General features: G+C 40.2%; 1 protein-coding gene across 4 annotated transcripts in view; it reads left to right on the forward strand.

Annotated features, from left to right (window-relative positions):
* The first annotated feature begins 902 nt into the window (after positions 1 to 902).
* TUB (TUB bipartite transcription factor) overlaps positions 903 to 27,550 on the forward strand; it is a 209,834-nt gene continuing 183,186 nt past the window's right edge. For 2 of the 4 annotated variants that reach the window (XM_060767366.2, XM_060767394.2), the window contains exon 1: positions 906 to 1,171. In XM_060767366.2, the coding sequence (XP_060623349.2) occupies positions 1,116 to 1,171 (56 nt within the window). In that variant the 5' untranslated portion in view covers positions 906 to 1,115. Of the gene's footprint in view, positions 1,172 to 27,550 lie in introns of all 4 variants that reach the window. The other 2 variants (XM_060767386.2, XM_060767373.2) reach the window with 2 other exon arrangements.

Here is a 27,550-nt window from a genome sequence, read left to right on the forward strand (position 1 = left end):
GGATGTTTGATGTTTTTACCATCCTTGTGGGAGGCTTCTCTCATGTCTCTGCATGAGGAGCTGGAGCTGATAGAGGGAGCTCATCCGCACTCTCCCCAGATTCGAACCTGCCAGCACAGGACTGAAGTGAGAAGTGAGAAGGGGATCTCAGTATGCCTGCAAATGGTAAGTAGCTTAAAGAAATGCAGAAACTGCCCTCTTACAGTCTTTCTCACTTTGGTGAGAGATTTCCTATTTCTATTTACATTAAGGCAGTTATTTCCCAGTTTGCACCCATGCATCAACATGAATTAGCACGTGCACATTGTGTGCATTTAATTTGACAATGTATAAGTGACAACTCTGGTTCATTGTAGGAATGAAAAAAAATTGGTTCTGGATCTCATTCGACTGAGTTCAGAGTGCCTTTGGGTGCTTGCTCAGTAGCCCAGCTGTTGTTTCTTTTTCTTTTTTTGAGAACAGAATTAGATGTTTGTCAAAAACAAAATAAACCACGGAGAGACATTCATAAAGGTAAACAAGTTGCCTTGGAGTTTGTGGTTAATTTCAGCTGTGTACACTAGACTTCATTATTGCTCGCCCATCTGAAGATAGGGTTTGAAAGATCTAGAGATTATGCTATTGGCCAGAGAAAAGTGATGCAAAGGGAATGGAGCTGTATCTGTGGAAACAAGGATAAATAACAAAGGGACACTGGAGCAGGAGAGGCATCACTCGAATCAATTGCAGCAACATTTATTCAACAGCTTACAAGCAGAGCACCTCAATCCTATTGTCTGCCACCTACCTAAAGCTTTGCTAAATGACCAGCTGAAATGTATATTCGAGATATTGGCTGTGAATGTTTGAATCACAGCTCAGGAAGAATCCCCTGCTCTTGATAAGACAGTGGTACATTCCTTCGATTGTGATTCTCCACTAAATTGGTTGCTGTGCATTTAATTCCCTTTCCATCTTTCACAGCTTAGAGGTCTCATACAGCACCCATCCAAGTGATTTGTGTTTCAGAGGCAGGTGCCTTCATTTTTTTTTTAAAGCAACTCTTTATGCCATTATTCTCATTAGAAAACTGGGGAGACTGCAGAAGAGTATAAGCAAGAACTGAGCTGCAGAGGATGGATGGTGTGAGTAGCAACAGAACAATGTCTTACAGTCGATGGAGTTATGACAGGTATTGTGCATCGCAACTGTTAATGTTGTCTCTTTCCTCCTGTCACTTCTATGTCTTATTTGGTTGGAAAATTATGTAAAGTAGTTTCTAAACTGACTGTTGCCTATTTAAAAAAGCTTTCAGAGTCTTGGAGGTGTCTTATACAATCCTTCCTGACTTTTGAAATGTAAGATGTGCATTTCCTTCAATACCTGCCCATTAACCTTTGGTGTTAGTTTGAGCTGACAGTGTTAGATTACCTGTTTGCTCACCTCTTAGTTCCAAATGTCAGCTTTTCCCACTAGTCATTGGTAATGTAAGAGGCGTAAAAGTTCCTAGAAATGTGCTTATTTCCCCAATGAAGTAGTTTCCCCCTGGATTAAGCATAAGGAAACCTGGCATGCTTATTTAGAAGTAGCATGATGGGGTTCAATGAGAACTCTACAAGAATCAAGGGTAAATTTAGGGTGAGATATGATTGGGGAAAGGAGAATATTGTAATGAGAGGCTCTGGTGAGAAGTCTGCAAAATGTCCATGAAGGGTTTAAATAAATCAATAAAAAAGATAACTGTGCCACTCCTTTGAAGCCACTTGAACAAAATTGTACTACATCTAGCAACAGATTGCAATATTTCCCTCCATACCCTGATAACTTATTTTATTACAGCTAGTAATGTTGGTGCAAGTTAAAATATTAAAACAATGAAATGAATGAAATACTTAATGTTATCTGGGAGAGGTGTATGGGAATATACAAACTGTCTCAGAATGTCATCCTCTTCATAAAAATATAAAATGGCATGCTTTTGTTGACATCTGGTATTTCTAAGTAAATATTGACAAATGGATCACTGAACATAGTGACTGAAAACAGAAACATTAAGAACTATCTACCAGTATCATCTTGCATGTTGGGATTTCAGTATGGTGAAGTGAATGACAGGTACCCAGAGACTGAAGGAAAGCACAGAGCTAATACTTTGTACCATTTAGAAAAGGTACATGGAAGTGGACAGCAGCCGTCGCACGTCTGGCTGTAATCTTGTCTCATCACGTCTGTCTTGAGATCAACGTGATTCACTCTAATAGATAACAAATTTATAACAGCTGCAGTACAAGAATGTTATGGTAAAGATAACTCAAATTATGACAATAGCTTTTGCCTAGCAATATTATTGAATCTCATAATAATAATTTGCTATCACAGTGGTACAGGATGAAAATTCATAATTACCAAAGGATGCTATATGGACCACACTTTTCTCTCCCATCACCACCACTTTTTGTTCAGTCTTTAACTTCTGCTTTTCAAATTCATCATAGAGAGTGAGGGTTAGCAAACATTACACTAGTTCATGTATGTGGAGTTTGTTTCTAAAAGGTACAAAATCCTCCCCCACCCTCAAATGGAAAAAACTAGTTATAGGGGGTGGCACATTGTTGGCTAGGAGTAGAATATGATGTACAAATTAAACTATCACACTGCATCAAATCACTTCAGTACAGGGCTTGGAAAATAGCATTTTTACAGCAAAAGAATGCATATTCCCAACAGTTTATTATTCATGTAACATTTGTTTAGATGGATGGAAACAAGCTCCAAATATTTTTTCCTGTGATTCAGTGTGTTTTTTATCTTGTTCCGACTCTTATATATATGCTACTTGACCAGATCAAGTACTGAATAGGTGGACTTTGTTGATAACTGCAATCCTTTCCAACTGGTGGCAGTTTTTCTCCCATTGTATTGTGCCTCATCTCTGAGTGTGTTAACAGAAGAAGAGTCCATACAAGAACAAGCAGTACCTCTGTTTGTTAAAACCTTGCTCAGTTTGGCAATGCTTTGGGCCTCAGGGAAACATATATGCTGTTTCTCAAGTTTAATTTCTTCCATTTCTTCACTCAGAGGGTCACCAAACAATTCCACTATATACCACAATATATCAGGATGCAACCCCCCTCAATATGCCAGCCTACAAAATAGGATGTCTCCTGGGTGTGTATAACTACAACCTCCACCATCCACAGGCAATAAACTGCTGACTTAGATGTTAGGGGTGCTTGTCCCATATATCTGCCCATTTTCCAGTTTGAGAAAGCTGTTATCTACAGGACCGCACATTGCTACACTATTGAGTACATATAATCTGTGTGAAGAGAGCACTGAAATATATTTACCATATATCTAAAAAAATTACCAAATAAGTGAAGTGAGCTGTGCCTTCATCAAGTTCCCTCCAGATGAACAACAACAGAAACCATGTATGATAGGCCTGTGATTCTTTTGCCCCTCTTATATGATTTTAAAACCCTCCGTTGCTTGATCAAGAAGCCAATGGAGCTTTGAAAGCTTGCATGAAATGTTTTGTGCATTTTAGTTGCCCCTTTGGGGATTTTGCTTTACAACCAACACAGTTATCCCTGAATATGATTCCTGCCATATATAATCATATGTATTATCTGTACATTGCAGGTTCTCTACTTCTGTAAGTGTGCTTTTCTCCAGATGGGAAGGGTCAGCCGAAACACACTTAGGTGGTCTCTAGGCTCTAGCAGAAAAGTTTTGAATTTGTAAGTCATACAGATACTGCAGTTTAATATTATATCAATTTGGCATGCAAGAACTTGCTTCCTGAGTGCTCCATAACTGTGAAACCCTTCCTGCTGGGTGAGGGTTAGGATGATGGAGCTGTCCATTCCAGGCCTCCAAAGCACAGTTGGAAAAAGAGTAGCATCTAAGTGGGGCACTGCTGATATCTGTGTTAAACAGATCAGTAATTATCTGCTTTTGGCAGTCTGCTGATAAGTACCATGTTCAACACAGTCATGCCAATTCCTGGGAAAAGGGAATACTCACGTTGCCAAACATTTGCATTGTTTCAGTGTTATTCCAATGCTTCTTTGTGGCAGCAGTTGCTGTTTCTCGGTGCTATGTCCCTTCATTTTTCCTCCATTAACCTTTGGGTTTAGTTTTCAGTGTTTGTAGTAGCCACCTGCATTGTCAAGCCACAAATCAAGCAGGAAGGCCCAATGCAAATTATGACAAAGTATCTCAAACTTTTTCACCCTTTCCAACTCATGTTTGTCTGCTAGTAATATCATTCTTCATGGATAAATGACTCCAGAAAGAAGCTGTATTAACTAAGATTAGAAGGAAAGTGGCACCAAGGAGAACAGCACTGAAACAAGGCTTCTAAAAGAGAATTTTAAAGAATTTTTAGGGGGGGGGGGAGAGCTTTGTGGAGTTAGTTATTTTTTTGACAGCTTCTTGTTTATTTGTTTATTTTGATTTTTTAATTAGAATATATACGTAGAGCATAGCATTACATCTTCACATTACAGGGAGAAAAGGAGAAAAAACAACAACAAAGTTATTTCACATATTTAGTCATACTATTCTAGTCTGTCCTGTAACCTTAGCCTTTCCATTACTATAATTGTCTATAACTTATATCTATCTGTTTCCCCCCCTCCCCCTCTCACTCTGCTTCCTCTGAGAACAGTTGTACCCTTCTTTTTAAATAATATTATTTTATTTGTTTGATCATGAAAATGGTCTGATTTAGTTGCTTAAATTTTGCTTTCCTCTTTACTCTGGATATCAGCTTTTCCCATTTAGAGCCCCAAATCCCCTTAAGATATATGATCGTATATTTCATTCTCCTTTCCATGATATAATCCTGGAGCATATAGTCTGCTAAGTACTCATACCGCTTTTGGTTTTCCCATTTTCTGTGGTCTTTCCACCCCCAGGCAACCATTGCTTGTGCAGCTTCTATCATATATTTTGTAATATGGGCCCATTCTTTATTCCTGCCTTTTTTCTTCTATTTTCTGGTAAAAACAGTTTTTTATTTATCTCTAATTTCTATTCCTAATATTTCCCCCGTCTTGCTTTTTATTTTTTCATAAAAGTTTTGTACTTTATCACAGTCCCGCCACATATATGTAAAGGTTCCTATTTCCCCCATTTATGCCAGCATAGCTTTAATGTACTTTTTGTAATATGGGCTAGTTGTTGTGAGGTTCAATGCCATTTTGTTAACATTTTCGGTTGTGTTTCTTTAATCCTAAGGTGTTTGATTTTTTAAATTGTGCTTATCCAATTTTCAATATCCTTCTCATTGCTATTTGATTTTTCTTTCCATAAATCAATTTATGTTTCAAATAATATTGTTTTTCTACTAATTTCATATATATATATCCCACAATCCCTTTCTCCTTCTCTATTTTCCATTTTAAAATTTGATCTAAATCTGCTTCTGGGCTTTTTTTTCTCTTCCATTCTGTTATCCTCTGTGTCATTCCATGCCATAATAACCAGTTGCTTTGTACACAATTTTCTTTTATCTCCTTCTAATCTCTTATTGTTCGATCAGATTTTAAGAGATTGCTAATCTTTATTATTTCACTGTGTTTCATATTTTGTATTACTTTACCATAAATCTGCTCTGCTTTGTTATCTAAAAATCCTATTGGGACCATGTATCTTTTGTTTATTGGAAATGTACTTTGCATTTTTTTTCCAACACTCAAGTGTTGAAATCAGTGGGCCTCCTTTTATTTCCTTTATTACTTCATTGTCCACCATTTCCTTTAAACACAGTGATTCCACCCATTTACTGATTTCTCAATTTTTGTCTCATCACGATCTAGCTCCAGTACCTTCCTTTTTGGGCAGACTTTAAAATAATTCTGGAGGCTAGGTACTCCCACTCTTGATTTTCATTTTGCTTGGAATACTATATGGTAAAGCCTGGAGCTTCTTTTTAAGTCTTTCCAGGGTAGGTTTTTGTGTAGAATCTCTGATTTTTCAATATTTATGGCTATACCTGAAATCTTTTTGAACTTTCTAAAATTATTTTTGTTACTTCCTTTACCTATTCCACTGGAGAACTTAGTAATACCATAGCATTGTCTGTAAATAAATTTATTTTGATTTGTTCGTACCCAATTACATATCCTTTAATTTCTTATCCTTCCTGATTAAGTTGGCTAATGGTTCTATTGCCATAGCAAATAGGATTGGTGAGAGAGGGCACCCTTGTCTTGTGCCCCTTCCAGTTTTGATGTTTCTTGATTTGGAGCCATTAATTACTCTTTCTGCCAGGTTATCTTTATATAGTTCCTTAATTACTTCACAAATATTTTCCCCAATTTAAAGTCTTTGCATTCTTGGTAGAAACCATTCTTGGTGGTTTACTGAATCAAAAGCTTTATATACATCCAATTTTATTATCAATAATTTATCTTTTTCTCTTGTTGCATGGTTGATTACATTTAATATGTTCCTAATTGGGTCTCCTAAGTTCCTTTTTTATGAATCCATATTGGTCCTCCTCTATTAAATTTATAATAATTTCTTTCAATCTAATGGCTAAAATCTTTGTAAAAGATTGGGACTATCCTCCTCCTTATTAGGTTTTACTATTATTATTTTGGAAGTTTTTCATGTTTCTGGAATTCTTTCATTTGTCATTATTTAATTAAATAGTATTTACCGGTTGGGAGGGATTTCTGCTTGAAATGTTTTAAAAACATTTGTAGCGAACCCGTCTGACCCAGAAAATGAGTTTGACTTGATATTTTTGATTGCCTCTTCTATCTTATTTATTGTTACATTGTTATCCAGTGATAATTGTGTCTGGAGGTCCAATTTTTTGTTACTAAATCCTCCAATCTCCCAATTTCCTTATTTGGATGAGGTTTTTCATAGTAACTTCCCATAATTTCCTTTAAATCCTCATTCTTTGTTTTAACTTGTCCATTTCCACATTTTTGTAATCCTATTAGCCCCTCTCTTAGTTTCTAGATAACTTGCCAGTCTCTTGTATTATGTATTGAATTAATCTGGAAATCATACTTAACAAACATATATTTTTGTCACTTCAATTTTCTCTGCCCCATATAATGGCTTCCTTTAGCTCGTGCATCCTGTTTAGTCTAAAATCATTATTAATTTCCTCCATTAACTCTTGTTTGTTTTCTTCCTGAAGAATAACTAATGGGTTAAATCTCCACTTTTCTTTGGTTTTCTGGATATTATAGCCCGATTTTAGAAACACAAGAGCATGGTCTCCTGGCCACTACCCCCCCCCCCCTGCATTATTAAATCCTTTATTGGCAGTAAGTTGTTGTTCCATACCAAAAAAATAATCTAATTTGGTAAATTTATGATATCTGTGAGAGGAATATGTGGAAGCATCCCCTCTTTCTCCTATTCTTTTATTAACTTTTCTTATGTTCCATTTTTAAAGATCTATTCTACTTTCTATTCTTAGGTTTCCAATTCCCCTCCTCTTTTGTTTTTTTAAAAGTTCTATATTCAGGTCTCTTCCAATAATTATATCTTCAAAAAACGTTTTATTGATATAACTTATTTGCTTCTGATTTGGGATATAAATGCTTATTATTGAGACTTTAAATCCCTTTATTTTTCCCACTTATCATAATAAATTTCCCTTCAGAGTCTTTTATTACCTTTTCTAGTTGAAAGTCCAAATCATCCTTTATTACTATAGCTACCCCTTGGGTTTTATTTGTGCCTCTAGATTCTAGCTGGGTTTTCCAATTTCTGGAATTGTGCCGGTGCTGTTCTAGCAACTGTGCCTGGGTAAGGCAGGCCAGGGCAAGGCCTGTGAGGAGCTCCATCTTGGCCTCCTCTGACTCCTGGTTGCCCTCCTAGGTGCCTGCAAGGGGCAGGCCTTGGCACCCTACCTGCCCAAAGCCACCACCACCCTCCATGGCACCCTCTGAAACCCCTTCCCACACACAGGCCCCCACCACCAGAGTGAAAAGAAGAGATAAGAAGGGAAGGAGAGAAGGGGTAGAAAAAAGGGAAGAGAAAGTAGGGGGAGGAAGACAGAAATAAAGGAAAGGGATAGAAAGGAGAAGGAAGAAGGAAGGAAAAAGGGGGAAGCAAGAGAAAGAAAAAGGGAAAGAGAGAGAAGGAAAGGAAGGAGGCAAAGCAGTGTGGGTGCTGGCTGGCTATTTGGCTGGCAGAGGGGGCTGACATCAATTCTGAGAGGCAGAGGAGGCTGGCTGAAGGAGGCAGTGCCATGACCCCTCTCAGATGGCCAATCGACCCCTCTAGGGGTCATGACCCCCAAGTTGAGAACTGTTGGCCTAGAGGTTCTGGAAGAGCTTTCCACACAGAAGAAGAAATCATGCAGTCCTCCAGAGGTTGCTGGACTGCTACTTTCAGCAGCCAACACATCTAATATCAAAAAATTCCTTTTCTGAAAGGCAGCATGATTCCAATAACTGTTTTAGTGCAATTCTGTGGTTTTATTCACAAAACAGATAAAACAACTTGTTTGTGCTTTACCTGCCACACAGCTGAATAAAATCCCACTTTATCTACCTTGAACTGGAATGTATGGCAGCATGGACTCAGATAACCCAGTTCAAATAGATATTATGGGATTTTCTGCCTTGATATTCTGTGTGGAAGGGCCCTCAGTGAGATATCATTTCAAGTTACTGCTTCTAATAGCAACTAGAAAATGTTGACTATTGCACTATTAATATAATTTCATTCCAAGGCATTGTGTGTTAAAATGTATCTTCATTACAATCTCTTTACCCCCCCCCCCCCCAAAAAAAAAGAAAATAAAAAATAGTGGGAGATGTGTATTCCAGGTCCTGGTGGCTGTTGGCTTCCATGTTTTGTGGGTAGTGAATCCACTCATGGTGTTAGCCTGAATCTTAAAGGATTTTTCCCCAGTGCTAACTTGTTCCAAAATAGGGCCAACACATTGGATAGCTCCTTTTATTATTTGTTTTTTTAAAAAAAATAATTATTACATTTGGCTCAGCTATAGGTTTTTAAATGCGTTGTGTTATTGTTAATGTTTTTTGTTTATTTTGCTTATGAGTTTATGTATTGTTTTTGTATCATTGCTGTTATTGTTTATTGTTGTATTGTGGGTTCAGCCTCATGTAAGCCGCACCGAGTCCCTTGGGGAGATGGTAGCGGGGTACAAATAAAGTTTTTTTTTAATCATTATTATTATTATTATTATTATTATTATTATTTTATGTTTAGAATAAAGCCCAGAATACATTCCATTCTTCACTGTTATGGAAACTACATATTGCTACTGGTTGCAGGCAACTGTCCTGCTTGTAACTCTAACTTGTTATTTTCAACTTCTGTTTGCATGTCTTCACACTTTTCTTCTACTACTCCATATGTGTGCTTACTTGAACCCAAAGAAACTTACCTCTGAGTAGACATGCTTAAGATTGCATGGTGAAGGCCAGGCTCCATCTCAGCTTGGAAATGTAAAGAAATTATGTTTTAATGGTGAATGTTCTGCCTGGAAGAACTTTTATTTTATTTTGGATAGTTAATATTTAGTTTACAAAATTCTAACACTAGAAAAAGGCACTTGATTAAAAATAAAACTAAAAAAAATATTGCATTGTAAAACTTCGCTTTTTGTGACTCAGTCACTTTTAGTTTTTAGACTCTAGAGGATGTGCTTCAGAGGTTTTGGCTGACAATGCTCTTGATATGAACTGGTAATTCTGGTGCACTATGATATTTTGTTATGTCAAATGGCATTCTGTGCTCTTCACAAGTTGCTATGACGGCAACAAAAATTAGAATGTTTGCTACTACAAATGGTTAAAACAGTAAACCTAGAATTAAAACTTTTAGATAAACTATTTTATGCAATGCTTTTGACATGAAATAAGTAGTATCAGATAGATGAAGCTGTAGAAGTACAACTCTTTATTAAACATTGTTTTCATGTGTATAAATATACAGAGCTTTTGCTTTCAAGCCCTCTTTTATATCTCACATTAATATATATAAGGTTTCATCATATTGCAAGAAAATACCTTTAATATATTTATACTAATACATATAAATATCTAACATAATTATTATTTTTAACTATAATTTGGCCATTGTAGCTTTATGTTTCTTTACTATTATGCTGGCCATAGTTTTCACATTGTTTGCACCAGAGAGCCATATCATGGAAATCTATTGGCCTAGTTTGTGATTATTCATGAGAAAAGCAAAACTTGAATAGCCTATGTATAAAGTAAAATTGGTCTGGAGTGTAAGCCTTCTATAAAGACAAAGAATATTTGATCGGTTGGATGTTTGTTGACTCAATCAAAACATGGTCCATAGAGTTCAAATCACAGTTTTTTATATGAGGAATATAGTGCAGAAATATAATAGCTGGCAATTTCTAACAATAGCTTTTATTGCCAAGGGAAAGGAGAAGGAATCTGCTAATGGAGTTCGTGCCCTTCAAATACTATGTTTAGCCTCATAACTCTGTGTGTTTTATGAGTTCCATATAAATGCTCTGCTCCTATTTTATCTCATTATAGTTTGTTAACTGTTTTATCCTGAATATGTGGCCCACCCATTGTCATTCTTACTGTGATTGTGTTTATTGGAATGTTTATCTTATGATTTTTTCTCTCAATGTTATTTTGATGATGTTGTTGATGTTTGCTGTATATGTTTTGATTTTATTGCTGTATTATGTTGTCCGGGCTTGGCCCCATGTAAGCCGCTCCGAGTCCCCATCAGGGAGGTGGTGGTGGGGTAGAAATAAAGATTATTATTATTATTATTATTATTATTATTATTATTATCTCTTTGCCATTCAGTTGGATTCAGGATGCAAGCTAGTAAACTGTTGAGCCATAAGTCCCGATATTTGATCTTCCAGAACTTTTGGGCATCATCTCCCAGACCTATCAAGCATTGGTTTCTGAAAGCGGAAATTCAAAATCTATGAAGGACCAAAGTAATTACTGCTTTTGAACATTGCACTGCATTACTGTACTACTCAAGCAGCATTGGTACTATTGGTATTGGCTATTGACTCAGGCTGGTTTCATACTTACCTCATTTGAGTCTCTTTGTTGCTTCTTGCATGCATTCTGCTTATGTCCTCCAAATTTCACAGATGAAAACTGGGATATACTTTCACGGGTATACCGGGATATACTTGGCTGTGCAACATCACATTGTGATCAAGATGACACAATTACAAATGAGGGAGGACAAACAAATCAGAAGAGGTTGCAGCAGTTGCTTTTGCCTGAGACTAATGGGAAGGGCAGATTTCTTCTTCTCTTCCATTGCTGAGTTAAATGAGTCCAAACACTGCTGAGTTAATTGAGTCCTCTGCATTCTGAATTCAATTTGAAATGAGCTGCAGACAAAAAGAGAGAGAAACTGGGATGATCTAAAAGCATTTAAAAGCTTCTGAAGAAGTAGAACAACTCAGGATTAATCACAACTGTCTGCTGAAACAGGACAGTTGGAGGGTACAGTTGCTCTCTGGCAGGACATATGTTTTGCCTGTAGAAGTCCCCAAGTTCAGTTCTTGGCATTTCCAAATAGATCTGGAAAGAATCTGGCCTGGAAACCACTGCCAGTCAGAGCTAGTTGAACTAATGGCCTGAGTCAAAATAACACAACTTTCTATCTATGAAAGACAGAAACAGAATGTCTCTATGAAAAGACAGTTCAAAAAAGAAAAATAATTAATTCTTAGTAATGTGAAAATTGAATCAAGCGTCATAAATTGTGTTTACCACTCACTGCTTTCTGGTATCATAGTAAATAACAGGATGGGAATGTCAAATAGTCTTGCAAGGCTATTCCTGTTTGTGCCAGGAAATGAAAAACAGAAACATATCACATACCTTCCATAATTTAACAGATGAAAATCAAGCCACATCTGGGCAAGCAACATCAGAGGGTGAACATTAGGAACACACAAGCTAGGAGAGGCTGCAGCAGTCTGATTTTGCCACTGGGAAAGACAAGGTTTGGTTTCTCTTCTCCTCTCCAGCCTGCTGAGTTAATTGAGTGCAAACTGCTTTTGCACTTTGAAGTCAGATTGCACCAACTGAATTAAGCTGAAGACAATGTGGGAGAAGGAGGGGGAAACTGAGACATTTTAAAAGGAGTTGAAAAAGTGGGGCGACAGGAGTAACTGGGACTGTCTCTGAAACAGTATACTTGAAAGATGTCACAGCAGCATGTCAGGTTTGTTCCTCCTTCCACGTCTTTGATATCTACAGGGGATTGTTTTCATCTATCTCTGGCAGTCTCGTTAGTCATCATAGACATACATGTCTATGAAAAGTGTAAATCGTAGGCTTTAAAGAAGAGGTGTGGCCTTACCAAAAGACTGCAACTCATAAAAGTCCTTGCCTTGCCAGCACAGGTAGTACTGAGGGATTCTGGAAGTTGCTATTCAACAACCTTGAAATATACATCAAAAGATATTCAATGCAAAGAAGAATGTAACACAGAAAGTCACTCCAACTCTGCTCTGTCTTCCTTCACCTAAAAACCTCCTGCAGTAGTAGCAATGAGAGGCAGAAATTACAGTAGAAGAAGGAAAGGTAAAGTCTCACTTATCCAACCTTTTCTCATCCAATGTTTTGTATTATCCAACGCAGTCTGCCTCTCACCTGAATCCACAGCTGTTTCAATACATTGCAATGTTTTGGTGCTAAATTCGTAAATACAGTAATTACTACCTAATGTTACCATGTATTGAAGTGCGTTATGTGTCAATTTGTTATAAAACATGATGTTTTGGTGCTTAAATTGTAAAATCATAATTTGACGTTTAATAGGCTTTTCCTTAATCCCTCCTTATTATCCACCATTTTCACTTATCCATCATTCTACCAGCCCATTTATGTTGGATAAGTGAGATTCTACTGTATTTGGAACAAGATTAAGCCAAAGAATATGTGGGACTTGTCTGTGTTCAAAAGATCCCATTCATTCAGTCATATTTGCCAGATCTGCTCCTATAACACCATGGGACAAACCTTTAACTAGTCAATGAAATCTGCACAGAGTGGCACTGGCCTTCATTGAAGCCAGTTGGCAGTTTCCAAGATAGAGGCATAGTTCACCTGCTCTGGAGGTCTCGTTCTATACTTTAACCGAGGTGCTGAACCCAGTCACCAAAACAGGGCCAGTCTCTTAGATAGCTCCCTAAAGAGATTATTCAACTCACCCCTGAAATGGAAGCCTCTGGCAATACTGAATGCTGTGGGATTGTAGCATGGAGGGGCAAATCTAGCACATGGTGCAAGTCATGAGGCAAGCGCTGATGAGCTTCTACCAGTTGTGGTGCTCCAGAATCTACAGCTTCAGTTCAGAATGTATCCCAATGTTGCTGTTTTTCAAAACTATGTCAGTGCTATAGAAAACTGGGCCTATGTGCCTGGAACCAGAGTAGTTTGTTGCTGGAGTTCTCCTGATTTTACCCTATTGCATTGTTAGTGAAGTTTCATCATAGATTGGAATGATGAAAGGTAAGACTGGTAAGTCATTGCCAGAGGCGGCCCTAGGTAATTTTCAATGGTAAGCAAGCAGTATTTTGCCCCCCCCCCCCCCCCAATCACTGATATATATTTTCTGTTCATTGTGGGAGTTCTGTGTGCCATATTTGGTTCAATTCCATCATTGGTGGAGTTCAGAATGCTCTTTGATTGTAGGTGAACTATACATCCCAGTAACTACAACTTGCATATATCAAGGTCTATTTTCCCCCAAGAGCACCTCAAGAGCGCCCCTGGGCAAAATCATCTATACTGCAAATGCTTACTTTGCGTAATGGGTTGAGCCGCCCCTGGTCGTAGCTTTATTAGTGGAGACTTCATATTACGACTATGTTAGTCATTTCATAATTTCCCTAAAATTGCTTCCTCATTGTTTTTCTTTCTCCTCTCATTCCTATTTTCCATACAAAAGCACTTGATTGGGAGAGTGATGCCTAATGAGAATTAAGTGCAATTGCCCACAGCATTTCAGTACCAATTATGTGTACATTAGAAGATAGGTATTAGAATGTACAATGTGTGTGTCCAGCTATAGGTAAGTTTGTTTTGTTTGTGTAGAGACCCATTCTGTCTCTTGAATTAAAATGTTGAGCTATTCTCCAAAATATATTAACTGGAAGAAGGCCAAACAAATACAAACCATTCTGTGAACACACAATCATTTCCTGAAACCCTGTTTCCTTCTGGCAAGGTAGAGATGCCGTCATGACCAGGCACTGAAAGTACCTGCTTTGTTTAAATTGCTCTTCATTTCCTCTTAAAACGATGCATATTCTTAAATGAACAAGCCAAGTAAGAAATGCCAGAAAGCATTTTGAGAAGAATTGGTTTAGGGATATGTGACTTGGTTTAGGGTGAGGTAAACATCTTATAATTTGAATGTGACAACTGAAATAAGAACTACCATATATATTTGAGTATAAGCCAACCCAAATATAAGCTGAGGCACCTAATTTTACCACAAAAAACTGTGAAAACGTATTGACTCGATTATAAGCAGAGGGTGGGAAATGCAGCAGCTACTGGTAAATTTTAAAATAAAATAGATACAATGAAATTGCATTAATTGAGGCATCAGTAGGTTATATGGTTTTAAATATTTACATAAAATTCTAATTTAAGATAAGACTGTCCAACTTTGATTAAACCATTATTTTAAGCTTCTTCAATGTAAATGTGCTTACGTATCCTTTCAATAATCACCATAGATTATTTTAACTATACATTTTGGGGGAAATGCTGTGTGTATATGAATAAGGAAAAGTGGGAAATACTGGCACTGAGAGAGGAAGGTGTGTGCTGCACTGAGAGAGGAGAGGAAGGAAGAAAGCTGGGTTGCTGTGTGGAGAGGCAAAGGTCTTGGCAGAAAGGTGTGGGGCTGAAAGAAGTCCTTCTTTCAGCCCCACGCCTTCCCGCCAGGACCCTCACCCAAGTATAAGAAGAAGGGGACTTTTTTAGCCTAAAAAGGGCTGAAAAACTAGGCTTCTACTTGCGCATATACAATAACTCATTTGTAGGTGAAGTTCACTAAAAGCAATGATCAATACAACCAATATAACTTTCCCCACCCTTTAAAGTGATAAAGATAACTACATATATGAAGGTCTTTTCAGTGGCTGTCCCTGAACTTTGAAACACTTTCTCCCTTTGAAAAAAAGAAAACCTTTGAAAATGTAGGGCAAGGAACATGATTTACATCTTTCTAGATCCTATTATATTCTATCTCACTTCCACAACTATATAAATATGCTTCATATTTGAGGCTTTAATATCTTTCCATACTGTATTTATAGAAACTGGCTTATATTCATGAAAGCTCAAGCTAAAATAAAAAGAGTTAGTTTTAAAGGTGCTGCCACATTTCTTTTTTAGAAATTCCCCCCTTCTCTCCCGAGGTTGATCTGTCTTCTTCCTCTTTGGCTTTTCTAATGAAAGGTACAAATCTGCCTTCCTTCAAAGTGTTTGAAATAAATTGCCATAGTAATCTAATTGCCTATCATTGTCATTGCTATTTATTTTCTTGCTGCCACCTACCCGTTTATCATGTGGTTCTAACAATGCTGTTTTGTTACACTGTTTTTCCAAACATTTTACTTGTCCTACAATTAGGATTAGTTTGTTCTTTCAGATCTTCTGATTTTATCCAACTGCCTTGGGCATTTTATCAAGAGAAATGTCAAGCAAAAGTCCTGTTCAAGCATTAGGCAATGCATGCCAGCCCTGACCCCTATGTCCAAGCATTCACTGTCCCCATATATCCAGCTCACATCTGGAAAGGGGTTCTTCTCGTGTTCCCTTGAAGATGACTGGACTCTGCAGGGAGGTTGAGAACTCAGATAGAGCAGGCAAGTTGAAGACAGGAGATGTATTGATCTCATCCTTGTGGACTGCCTTTGGTTTGGAGGTTCCCCAAGTTGTGCAAGCCTGTATGATTATAATATATCATGCCTTCCCCTGAATAAATGGGATAACCACATTGACTGCTGGAAATGGAAACCTCTACCAGCTTGGATATATTTTTGGTAACGCATGCTAGCCTGGTGCTATCATTTACCTGAAAGTAAAAGGACACCAATCTCAGAATAAATTAAGGAGAACAACTCATACAGCAGCAACAAGCATTACTGTATCACCTTAAAGGCTAAGAAACTTTATTTGGCATAAGCTTCTGTAAGCTTCAGCACATTTCTTCAGAAAAATGAACTGAATCTATGAAAGGTTATTTTCAAGTGCCTTCAGGTCAACGTTAATTGACGGCAATTTTATCCTAGGATTTTATTGACAAGATTTTTTTTCTGAGGAGGTTACCACGATCTTACTCTGAGACTGAGAGTGTGCCACTTTCTCAAGGTCCATTGCTGCATTTCCATTGCTGAGAAGGAATTGAATCCATTCTCCAGGAATTCAACTCCAACAGTCAAATCACCATATGGTTCTCTATGAAAGCTTAATCCTGAGAAAATATGGTAGTCTTTAAGGCACCAGTACTGTTTTTCCTACCTCAGAGTCACATGAACCCTTGCTTGAAATACTTATCCAGGGTCCTCCTGTACCCCAGTCTTCATTTAGTTGTCAGGTACAGCGACACCAGAGGCACTCCAAGTGTCCAGCTTCTGGTCAAAAGACATTTAGTATAATGTCAAGTTTTTAACTTTGTGTTTTTAAATACATTATAATTGTACCCTCAACTTGTTTCTGACACAATAAATAAATAAATAAATAAATAAGCTCAGCCAGAAAATAGGAAATGCCATTGCAGTTATGACTTGTTTAACATTCCTCCATTGCCACTAGCAGAAATAAATGGAGTAAGTTTCATGGAGGTAGTACCTGCTGGTCTTAATTTGAAGCACAGTTGGAAAAAAATATCTTAAATGAGCCCAAAAAGTAACTTGAACCCATTACCAATATTTCCTGGAAAAGATAGATTTGATGGCAGCTACATTAGTGAAGCAGGGTTGAGGTTTAGTCTGCACTTTTCAAAAGCTAACCCAAGTGCTGAACACCAAAATAGGTTCAGGACTCTGGACAGCTAATTAAAAGTTGGCCTATGTTTGCAGCACATCTGTGCTTAAACATGAATGTTGGCTATTTCAATCTGGTTACCTTTTAGTTTGGGAACGGAAGTAAACTTCCTGTTTGGACATCACTGCTGGTAACAGGACATAGGGTGGTCCATTTCCTTTTGCTGTTGATGTGAAGGGCAAGATTTTGTCCCCTTTCTGATTCCACAATCTGAAGCTGAATAAACTGGCAGATGAATCTAAACTCTGAAAGTGGCAACAAGGATTTGTATAATGGCAGTAAAAATGTCTTTTTGGACTATGACTCTGAGAATTAGAAATGGTAGTCCAAAATAGCACCTTTTCCAAGCTACGCTTAGAAGATTAGTGGCAGACTCTGAATGCTTCGTCTGATCTTGGAGACTGCCTGTAGGTAAGCTGTTGAGTGGCTTTTCTGATGCCTGCAGAGTCCTCTTCCTTTGAAGATATGCTTTTCTTCTCCTCTCACAGCAAACAGCCAACTTCTAAGTTGTTGTTTTATTCCAACATGGCTTTGGGTAAAATGGTAGACAATTTGTCTTGCTCATCATGTTTTTGTTTGGTATTTTTAAACAGGGAATTGATTTTCAGACCAGGAACTCTTGAGAAAGAAAAATATATAGACACAGATTGAGTTTTGCGAGTCTGGTGCTTCTGATGATTGGCACTTGCTGTAGGCTACATTTTAGAGAGAAGAACTCTTATGAAATTCATGGGGCCACAATGAATTGATTATGCAAAAGGACAAATATAAATACAATGAGCTGTGTGTATGGAAATTGATTCAATTCTATCATGTCACTAACAATAATGAAGCCCTGGACCATAAACCCTATACATGAACTGAACCAGTACTTGTAGAAATATTTTTATAAACCTGTGTCTTTTTTAAGGTGTCAGGAAATTTTTAAAGGGATTTTTGTGTTTTATTTCTGTGTTATAGTGCTTGGATATATCTGTTAAATATCAAAACCATAGCTCTGAAAGACTTCTTCCTGGAGCTATATTCTACCGAAGTCAACTTTGAAGCATATATTATATCCTCCAAAATTTCACAAATCATTGTAGTGGTATATAAAAAATAAGACCCCTAAAACAATTTAGTCTATGATTTCCTTCCTCCCCTTTCCTACCTATAACAAGTGAGTATTTTTTGGTGTTACATGAGGAGGTAGTAGGTTGTTGTTGTGTTATGCTTTCAAGGTGTTACTGGTCTATGTCAACCCTATTGCAGAGTTTTTTGGGCTGGAGAGTGTGAGATTTGACTGCCCATGGCCACACTGAGAGTTTCATGACTGAGTGGGGAATCAAAGTCCCCTGAGTGGTAGTCAAATGCTCAAACCACCACACAATGCTGTTTCTCTCATGGCAGTGATGAAAAGAAAAATAGTGCTATTTTAGTAGATCATGAAAATTTTAATCAAAAGACTATATTGATGGAAGAATGGTTATATTTAAAATATTTTACACCACTGTTCATCTGAAAAGACTTCTTGAATGTGTTCTATAGCAAACAAGATGGGCTGGCCATCTGTAAGACTGTTACAAAAGGGGAAAAAAATAAGGAGGAAGAAGAGAAACCAAGCAAAATCAGAATCAAACTGTATGGGCCCTGCATTTAGAACCATACTCCCTGTAGTGATAAAAGCATTTGATTGCTTCAGCACAAGGTTTTCTCACCTTTTGCAATTAGCTTTCTTTAATGTTTGGTCATCTGGTGGAAGCATGCCTTCTTGCAAGCCCATTGCTTCAGACATGAAGCTTCAAAGAAAATGCACTGCTTAGAGGAAAAATGTGTTATCACCTTCTGAACACAGGCAGTTTGTCCCACAGGCTCACGTTCTTAAGACTTACATTTATTATTGTTTGTGGCTTCTGACTTACGGCAACCCTAAGATGAACAAATCATAGGGTGTTCTTGGCAAGATTTGCTGGGTATGTATGTCTTGGTTTTGACTCCCTCTGATGCTGAGAAAATGCTATTTGCTTAAGACCAATTCGTGGCTGAGCAGGCAATTGAACCCTGGTCTCCAGAGTCAGTGCCCAAACTGCAATTTCATGCTGGTTCTCACAGGTCCCATAGCCGTTCTTTTAATGGCCAGCTGGAAAGAAAACTCTTCAGAACTAGTAATGAATTTGCATGTCTTTCCTTCAAGTTTTTGTCAATGATCCTTAGATGATAATAATAATAATAATAATAATAATAATAATAACTGCAAAGGCTCTGGCATAAACCAGTACAGGTGGTCCCAGTGGTCATTGGCGCACTGGATGCCATGCCAAAAGATCTCAGCTGGCATTTAGAAACAATAAACATTGACAAAATCATGATCTGTCAACTGCAAAAGGCCACCTTACTTGGATCTGTTGCCAAATTTAATGCGGGCCACTTTAGCACCAATGATGAGGAATCTCCTGGACGACCGAGAGTGGTTGTTGCTCCAAGGTACTTTTGGACCAACTCCGGGAAGCCGATAAAGAGGATGGATTGGAACCTCTTTGGTGAATATGAGAAAGAAAGAAGAGAATAAATAAGAGGAAATGGGGGGGGGAGGTTTGAAGTAATTGGAGAACTTAATGAGACTAAAAACCTGTGGATGAGATAGAAGTCAGTTTTTAATTTTTACTTTTTCCTGTGAGTTTTCTTTTTCCTTCTTTTTCTTTTTCTCTCTCCCCCCCCCCCCTTTTTCCCCTCCTGGAACTGTTGGTGGGAAGTGGGGGGAAATGTTTTATTTTTTCCTTTTTATTTTTGTATTTTCTATTTTCCTACTTTTCTATCTTCTCACAAATATTCCCCCTCTTTCAATGTAACTTTATAATATTCTAATAAAAATCATTAAAAAAATGAAGGCAGCTTTGAAGGCCAAAAGGTGCGGCAAGCTGTCCAGAGAAATTTTGTTCCTGCAGCCTGTGCATTAGACTGTAGACAGGACATAAATTCTGTGTGCCCAATGGGACGCTGGGGCTGCCTCAGATCAAAGGCCCTTAGATTCCCCCAAACAGAGTCTTTAGATTGCTTAAAGTAAATCCAACAAAGTTCTTTATTAATGAAAACAAACAGGTACTTTAAAACTTTCTTAACAGTCTATTGGCTCTTGCAATCTTGTTCACTAGGAACAAGCACTATCTTCTTAACTGTAATTAACTAACGAGGAAATCCTTAATTTCTAATCTGGGCAGTCTGTACTTGCCTCTGTTGGCATGGATCCCCTGCACCTGGTACCAACTGCGTCTGGCTTCCGCGAGCGACCCTTACCAAGCAGAAATTTGTAGACTTCCAGGGGAAAGGAGTTCAGGTTTCGGTGATGGCTGGCTGAAGTCCCTCAGCAAAGGAGCTGTAAGGCTGTATGATCCTCGGCCAAGCTGTGGGCTGTAGAGCCTTTTCTCCCTGGCCAAGCTGTATATCTCCCCGGCCAAGCCATAGAAGACGAAGCTTCCTACAGGACCTCTTCGTTTTATGTCCTGTGCGAAAGACTTCTCTGTGTGGACTGACTCAAAAAGGCTCCTATTCCCTCCAAAACTCAACAAGGGGCGGGACCAGGGAACCTAACAATAATTGACAGGTGGCTTGCCCTATGATTGCAAACTATAACAGGAAGCCACCCTGCTGCAAAGTCCCAAGCCATGGCAAAACTGGTGGAGCTAGGCTTCCACCTGGTTGACCATCCACTGTATTCACCAGGTCTAGCTCCATCTGACTATCATCTGTTTCCAAACCTGAAGAAACACCTTAAGGGTACCAAATTTCACACCATTTCTGATGCCATGGCTGCTACAGATGACTGGTTTGAGGCACAACCGAAATCCTTCTTTTTGCAAGGTTTACAGAATGTGGAATACCGATGTAAGAAGTGTGTTGATATCAGTGGAGAGTATGTGGAATAAATGTAACATTTCATCTTCCTATCTCATTTCTTTCTGGGTAAAGCCAAAGACTTATCAGCATCCCCTCGTATACACCAAGTACAAGATGTAGCTATAGGAGACCCAAATAAGAATTCAGTTCGCTCAGATGAACATTTTGATTTACTCCCCAAATTTCTATCATTATAGTGATGCAAACCTTTAGTGGAGCATTTGGTAATAGAATTTAGGCCTCCAAAGCAAAGCTACTAAGGGAATGCATGCACAGCAAATAAAAGGTGTGGAGAGTTGTTAATGCCTTCTCCTCTTGTTCTGACTCATCATTTTGACATATGGAGGTTCTAAGGTGAATCTATCACAGAGTCTTCCTGGCAATATTTGGTCACTAGAGGTTTGCCATTGCTTTCCTCTGAAGCTGACAGTGTGTGAATTATCTAAAATCTGGAGATAGGAAGAAAATTTAATGGAGGGGAAATAAATCTTATTGGGGAGGAATACCTATATAATTCCCATACCTACATCTTTGTGACCAACTCTGACTCAAGACTATTGTAAACTCTAGAGAGTTATTGAACACAATCACTATAGAGTTTCAAAATAGTTTTCAATTCATACTTTGTGCAACCTTACTTACTTAGGCGATCCCTCGTTGGACGAGTAAGATGGTCTTCCATTATGGATTTCCTTGTGGGTCCGTAGGTGGCTGTGGAGCCCTATTCTTGCTCTGCATCTTCTTCCGCAGTGAGGGCATTGGTTTCCAGGTGGAAGGCGTTCCCGGTCGGGGTTGGCTTGACGCGCCTTCCTCCTGGCACGTTTCTCTCTTTCACCCTCCACTCGTGCCTCCTCGAATTCTGCAGCACTGCTGGTCACAGCTGTCCTCCAGCTGGAGCGCTCAAGGGCCAGGGCTTCCCAGTTCTCGGTGTCTATGCCAGAGTTTTTAAGGTTGGCTTTCAGCCCATCTTTAAATCTCTTTTCCTGTCCACCAACGTTCCGTTTTCCGTTCTTAAGTTCGGAGTAGAGCAACTGCTTTGGGAGACGGTGGTCAGGCATCCGGACAACGTGGCCGGCCCAGCGGAGTTGATGTTGGAGGACCATCGCTTCAATGCTGGTGGTCTTTGCTTCTTCCAGCACACTGACGTTTGTCCGCTTGTCTTCCCAGGAGATTTGCAGGATTTTCCGGAGGCAGCGCTGATGGAATCGTTCCAGGAGTTGCATATGACGTCTGTAGACTGTCCACGTCTCACAGGCATATAGCAGGGTTGGGAGGACAATGGCTTTATAGACAAGCACCTTGGTCTCCCTACGGATGTCCCGGTCCTCAAACACTCTTTGCTTCATTCTGGAAAATGCTGCACTTGCAGAGCTCAGGCGGTGTTGTATTTCGGCGTCGATGTTGACTTTGGTGGAGAGGTGGCTGCCAAGGTAGCGGAAATGGTCCACATTTTCTAATGTGACACCATTAAGCTGTATTACTGGCATTGGAGAGGGATTGACTGGCGACTGCTGGAACAGCACCTTGGTTTTCTCAATGTTCAGTGACAGGCCGAGCTTCTCGTATGCTTCTGCGAAGGTGTTTAGAGTGGCTTGTAGATCTTCTTCTGAATGCGCACAGACGACATTGTCATCAGCATACTGGAGTTCTATAACAGATGTTGTTGTAACCTTGGTTTTGGCTTTCAGTCTGCTGAGGTTGAATAGCTTGCCATCTGTCCGATAGATTATTTCCACTCCGGTGGGAAGCATCCCATCAACAAGGTGAAGTATCATAGCGATGAAGATGGAGAATAGAGTTGGGGCGATAACACATCCCTGTTTGACACCGGATTCCACTTTAAATGGGTCACTTTGGGAGCCACTGCTGTCCAAGACTGTTGCCATCATGTCGTCATCGAGGAGCCGCAGGATGTTCACAAATTTGTTAGGGCACCCGATTTTGTGGAGGATGGTCCAGAGAGCGCTGCGATTCACTGTGTCAAATGCCTTTGCAAGGTCGATGAATGCCATGTACAGGGGTTGGTTTTGTTCCCTGCATTTTTCTTGGAGTTGTCGTGCAGTGAAGATCATGTCCACGGTTCCTCTGGAGGGGCGGAAGCCGTTCTGGGATTCTGGGAGGGTGTCTTCTGAGAGGGGCAGAAGGCGGTTTGCAAGGATTCTTGCGAGGATTTTCCCAGCGGAGGTTAGAAGGGAGATACCTCGATAGTTTCCGCAGTCTGTTCTTTCCCCTTTTTTGAAGAGGGTGATGATGGTGGCGTCCTTGAAATCTGCTGGGATTTTCTCGGTCACCCACACTTTTTCTATGAGCTGGTGGAGTTGGTGTGTTAGCTCAGGTCCTCCCTCTTTAAAGATTTCAGCAGGGATCCCATCTGGTCCACTGGCTTTGTTATTCTTCTGTTGGCTGATGGCATTGCTGACTTCTTCCAAACTAGGCAGTGCTGCAAGCTCATCCCTGGTTTGTTGTTGTGGGATTTGTGAGAGGACCTCGTCGGCCACATTGGAGCTGCGGTTCAGGAGGCTTTGGTAGTGTTCTTTCCAACGTAGTGCAATTGAGTTTTGGTCCTTCAGGAGTTTGGTTCCATCTGATGAGCGTAGAGGCTGTATGCCATGGTTTCTTGGTCCATAGATGACCTTTGTGGCTTTGAAGAATCCCTGAGCATTATGGGTATCTGCCAGGTGTTGGATTTCTTCGGCCTTCTTTGTCCACCAGATGTTCTTGAGTTCTCTTGTCCTTCTTTGGACCTCAGCTTTTGCACTAGCATAGATCTTTTTCTTAGCAGCACAGTTGATGTCTCTCTGCCATGCTTGGAAGGCTTTCCTTTTCTTGTCAATTAGCTGTTGGATCTCGATGTCATTTTCATCAAACCAGTCTTGATGTTTCTTGGCTTGGTATCCAATAGTTTCTTCGCAGGCTTGGATGATGGAGGTCTTCAGTTTGTTCCAATGTTCCTCAACATTTTCGGGGTGTTCTGTGGGTAGATGGTCCTTGAGTGCTGTTTGGAGATGGGCTCGCCTGGAGGGCTCCTGAAGGGCTTGGGTGTTCATTTTGCGCCTTGTCTTCCTTCCTTGGAGTCTGCGCTTGGGGGCGATCTTGATAGCCATCGAGGATCGAATTAGCCTGTGGTCAGTCCAGCAGTCGTCAGCACCTATCATGGCTCTTGTGAGGAGCACGTCACGGCGGTCTCTGGCGCGTGTGATTACATAGTCTAAGAGGTGCCAATGCTTTGACCGGGGGTGCTTCCATGATGTCTTGAACTTGTTTTTCTGGCGGAAGAGCGTGTTGGTGATGACAAGGTTGTGCTCCGCACATTTGGTGAGAAGCAGGATGCCATTTGAGTTGCTGTTTCCAACCCCGTCTTTTCCTATGGTGCCTGGCCACAGGTCGAAGTCTCGCCCGACTCTTGCATTGAAGTCCCCCAGGAGAATGATTTTGTCCTCCTTAGGTATCCCCGATAGGACGGTGTCCAGCTGACAGTAGAATTTCTCCTTGATGTCTTCATCAGCGTCTAGTGTTGGTGCATAGGCACTTATGATGGTTGCCCGTTGGTTTTTGGCAAGATCAACTCGGAGGGTGGAGAGACGTTCGTTGATACCAGTGGGTGCTTCGGACAGATGTTTCATCAGATCATTTCTTATAGCGAAGCCAACTCCGTGCATTCTTTGGTCTTCTTTGGGCAGTCCCTTCCAGAAGAAGGTGTAGCCTCCTTTTTCTTCTTTCAGCTGTCCCTCTCCTGCTCTCCGGGTCTCCTGAAGGGCTGCTATGTCGATGTTGAAGCGTCCCAGCTCCCTTGCGATGATGGCAGTTCTGCGTTCGGGGCGTTCACTGCCACTGTTGTCCATCAGAGTCCGTACGTTCCACGTACCGAAGTTCATTTTTCTTTTTTGGCCGCAGGGTGGTGACCCCACTGGACGCGGCAGTCCAGTCAGGGATGAGTGAGGCAGACTATGTTTGGGGCACCTTTTCTAGCCCCCTCCCCATGTGGGGTGAGCAGAGTGGGTCCTCAATAGGGCTGCTCAGTCGTGGATACAGCTGCCGAACTACTCAACTGCCTCGGACCTTGAGGTAGAACGACTGAGTCCGTACCCACCGCCCATGTGCCAGTCTGTGACTAGGGGCTTCCAGATTTCACAGTCCTGCCCCCGTCGCCACTCGCTGATCGCCATGGGACTTTGGTTGGTTGGTTTTTATTTTCTGTGGAAGACGCCTGTGCGTGGATTTTTTTAATGTGTGGAGGTCAGTGCACAACTGATCAACACACAGACTTCACAGAGTGAGGTTCCACTGGTGATGTAGTTTAACACAATGACCGTGGCTTCTCAGTCTGTTGCAGCCTTCTTCCGCCTTCGCAGCCGTTGTAACATGTGCCATGTTATCCTCCGCCTGCTCCTCCGTTGAGGTCTTTGGGTCTTCGGACTGTGCTTGGTCTGGGACCTCCCCCGCAGCCACTCCTGGGAGTGCACGACTCCAGTTGTTGTGCCTACAGGTTCATCGGAACACGCAAGCCCCCTCACCACGACAAGGTGACAGTCCATCGAGGGGGAATTTGTGCAACCACACGGCACTAAAAACCAGGACTGTAAATAATGGCTTATGTGGTAGATAGTGGCAGGTAAGAATTGTCTCCATCATCCCACACAGACTTGCCACAAATGACTAATACAGGAATTTATGGGCAGGTAATTTCAGAGCTGGCCTCAGAGCAAATGGTTTTCTAAACAAAGAGTAAACTTCCCCCAGGTTGTAGTCCCTTTCATGAGCTTAATGCCTGATCTATATTTCAGGATGAATCCCTTTCACGTACATTTGCATGGATGGTTTTGGTCATGCATAGAATCCAAAGAAGGACAGCTGTGTTTTAAATTCCCAATGAATAAACACAGTAAACCAGTCCTGGCTTTGCAGGTCAGGGTTACCAGTCTTCTAAAATAAACTGTTTGCACTGTTTGATTCAGCTGTTCAGTGATGACTAATAAAGTCCATAGTCCATGATAAGCAGGAACGGAGCCAGAACTTTGAATAAAACTGGGCATAGAATCACAGAGGAGGCCGAGAAAGAATACTTCCCTAGGCATTGCTAGATACTTCAGTACAATTCTATGATATGCTTTGGCAGCAAGGTTAACAGTACATCTACACTGTGAAATATATGCAGTTTGACACTACTCTATCTATTACAGCTCAATGCTCTGGATTTCTAGGTTTGTAGTTTGGTGAGGCACCAGCACACTTTGACAGAGAAGGCTACAGATTATTATTATTTGAAACACAACAAGATAAGTACACAGCAAACAAGATCACTATGCTGGCTGTTGTATTGGATCACACGTCAGGCACTTCCCAAGTATCTAGGACTGTGTGATGTATCAGTGAATAATGCATACAGATCCCAGTAGGATGGTAATTTCATCAGCGCCGACTGTGTTTAAGTGCAGGCCAAGGTCTTTAGGCACTGCTCCCAGTGTGCTGATCACCACTGGGACCACCTTTACTGGCCTGTGCCAGAGTATTTGACAGAGAAGGCTACAGATGATGATACCCACTTTATCTCCCCTGCTGGGGACTACAACTCCCATACTCTCATGCCCTCGAACCATGCCAGTTAAAGTGGTATCAAAAAGCAGTGTAAATGATAAGAAAGGTAAGAAAAATAAGTTTCTAGATTATCCATGGAAATCATATTACACAAAAAGTCCTGGAATGGATCTTTCACATAATATGGGGCCTTCCATATTTCCATAGAAAGCTATGCTGACCGGGGGATTCTGGGAACCACAATCTCTAGAAAGTAATTTCCCAGGTTTCATGTATTTCAAGCCTGGAAGTAGAAGCCTATGAAGAGGCTCCAAGAGCTACGTAAATAAATATGCCGCAAATGGGTTGTGAAATTAAGCATTACTACAGATGCCTTAGTGAAGACAATTATGCTGGGGAAAATGGAAGAAAAAGGGAAGAGGGGGCGACCAAGAGCAAGATGGATGTATGGTATCCTTGAAATGACTGGCTTGACCTTGAAGGAGCTGGGGGTGGTGATGGCCAACAGGGAGCTCTGGCGTGGGCTGGTCCATGAGGTCACGAAGAGTTGGAAACGACTGAACAAATGAACAACCACAGATGCCAGTTATTAAACAATACTGCTTTTGCTTAATTTCTTTCTGAACCAGTGGGATGTAGACCACTATAAATACTACAGCTACTGTAATGAGGGTTTTCAGTGCAACCAACATAGATATCTCTGGCAAAGGAAACAATTTAGTAGTCTGGAGATGTGATTCCTTTCTTACAATCTGTTCCCACTAGAAGGTCTTTAATGAGAAACTTGCCTCATTGGTCCCTTGAGTCCAATTATCAAAGAGCCATATCTTGTCTGCGCTTTAGCTATATTGCACAAAGTCCCAAGAAAGTGTCTTCTACTTTCAGTCCATGGTTTTTATTAAACCACATAAAAAACCTTGCGTCCTAGACTGGGGGGAAAAGCAGGATACTGTCCCAAGACATTTTGCTGCATGAGGTTGAGACCAAATACTTCCTCCCTACATCTGCCTCAAAGATATGCAGTTGTACCCTAAGTCAGGCACATTAATTTGACACTTCAAACAAAAAAATCCCACAAGTATCTCTTCCCACCTCTGGACATAAAAGTACAA

This window comes from Anolis sagrei, chromosome 1 (genome assembly GCF_037176765.1).
Source record: "Anolis sagrei isolate rAnoSag1 chromosome 1, rAnoSag1.mat, whole genome shotgun sequence".
NCBI classification, from domain to species: domain Eukaryota; kingdom Metazoa; phylum Chordata; class Lepidosauria; order Squamata; family Dactyloidae; genus Anolis; species Anolis sagrei.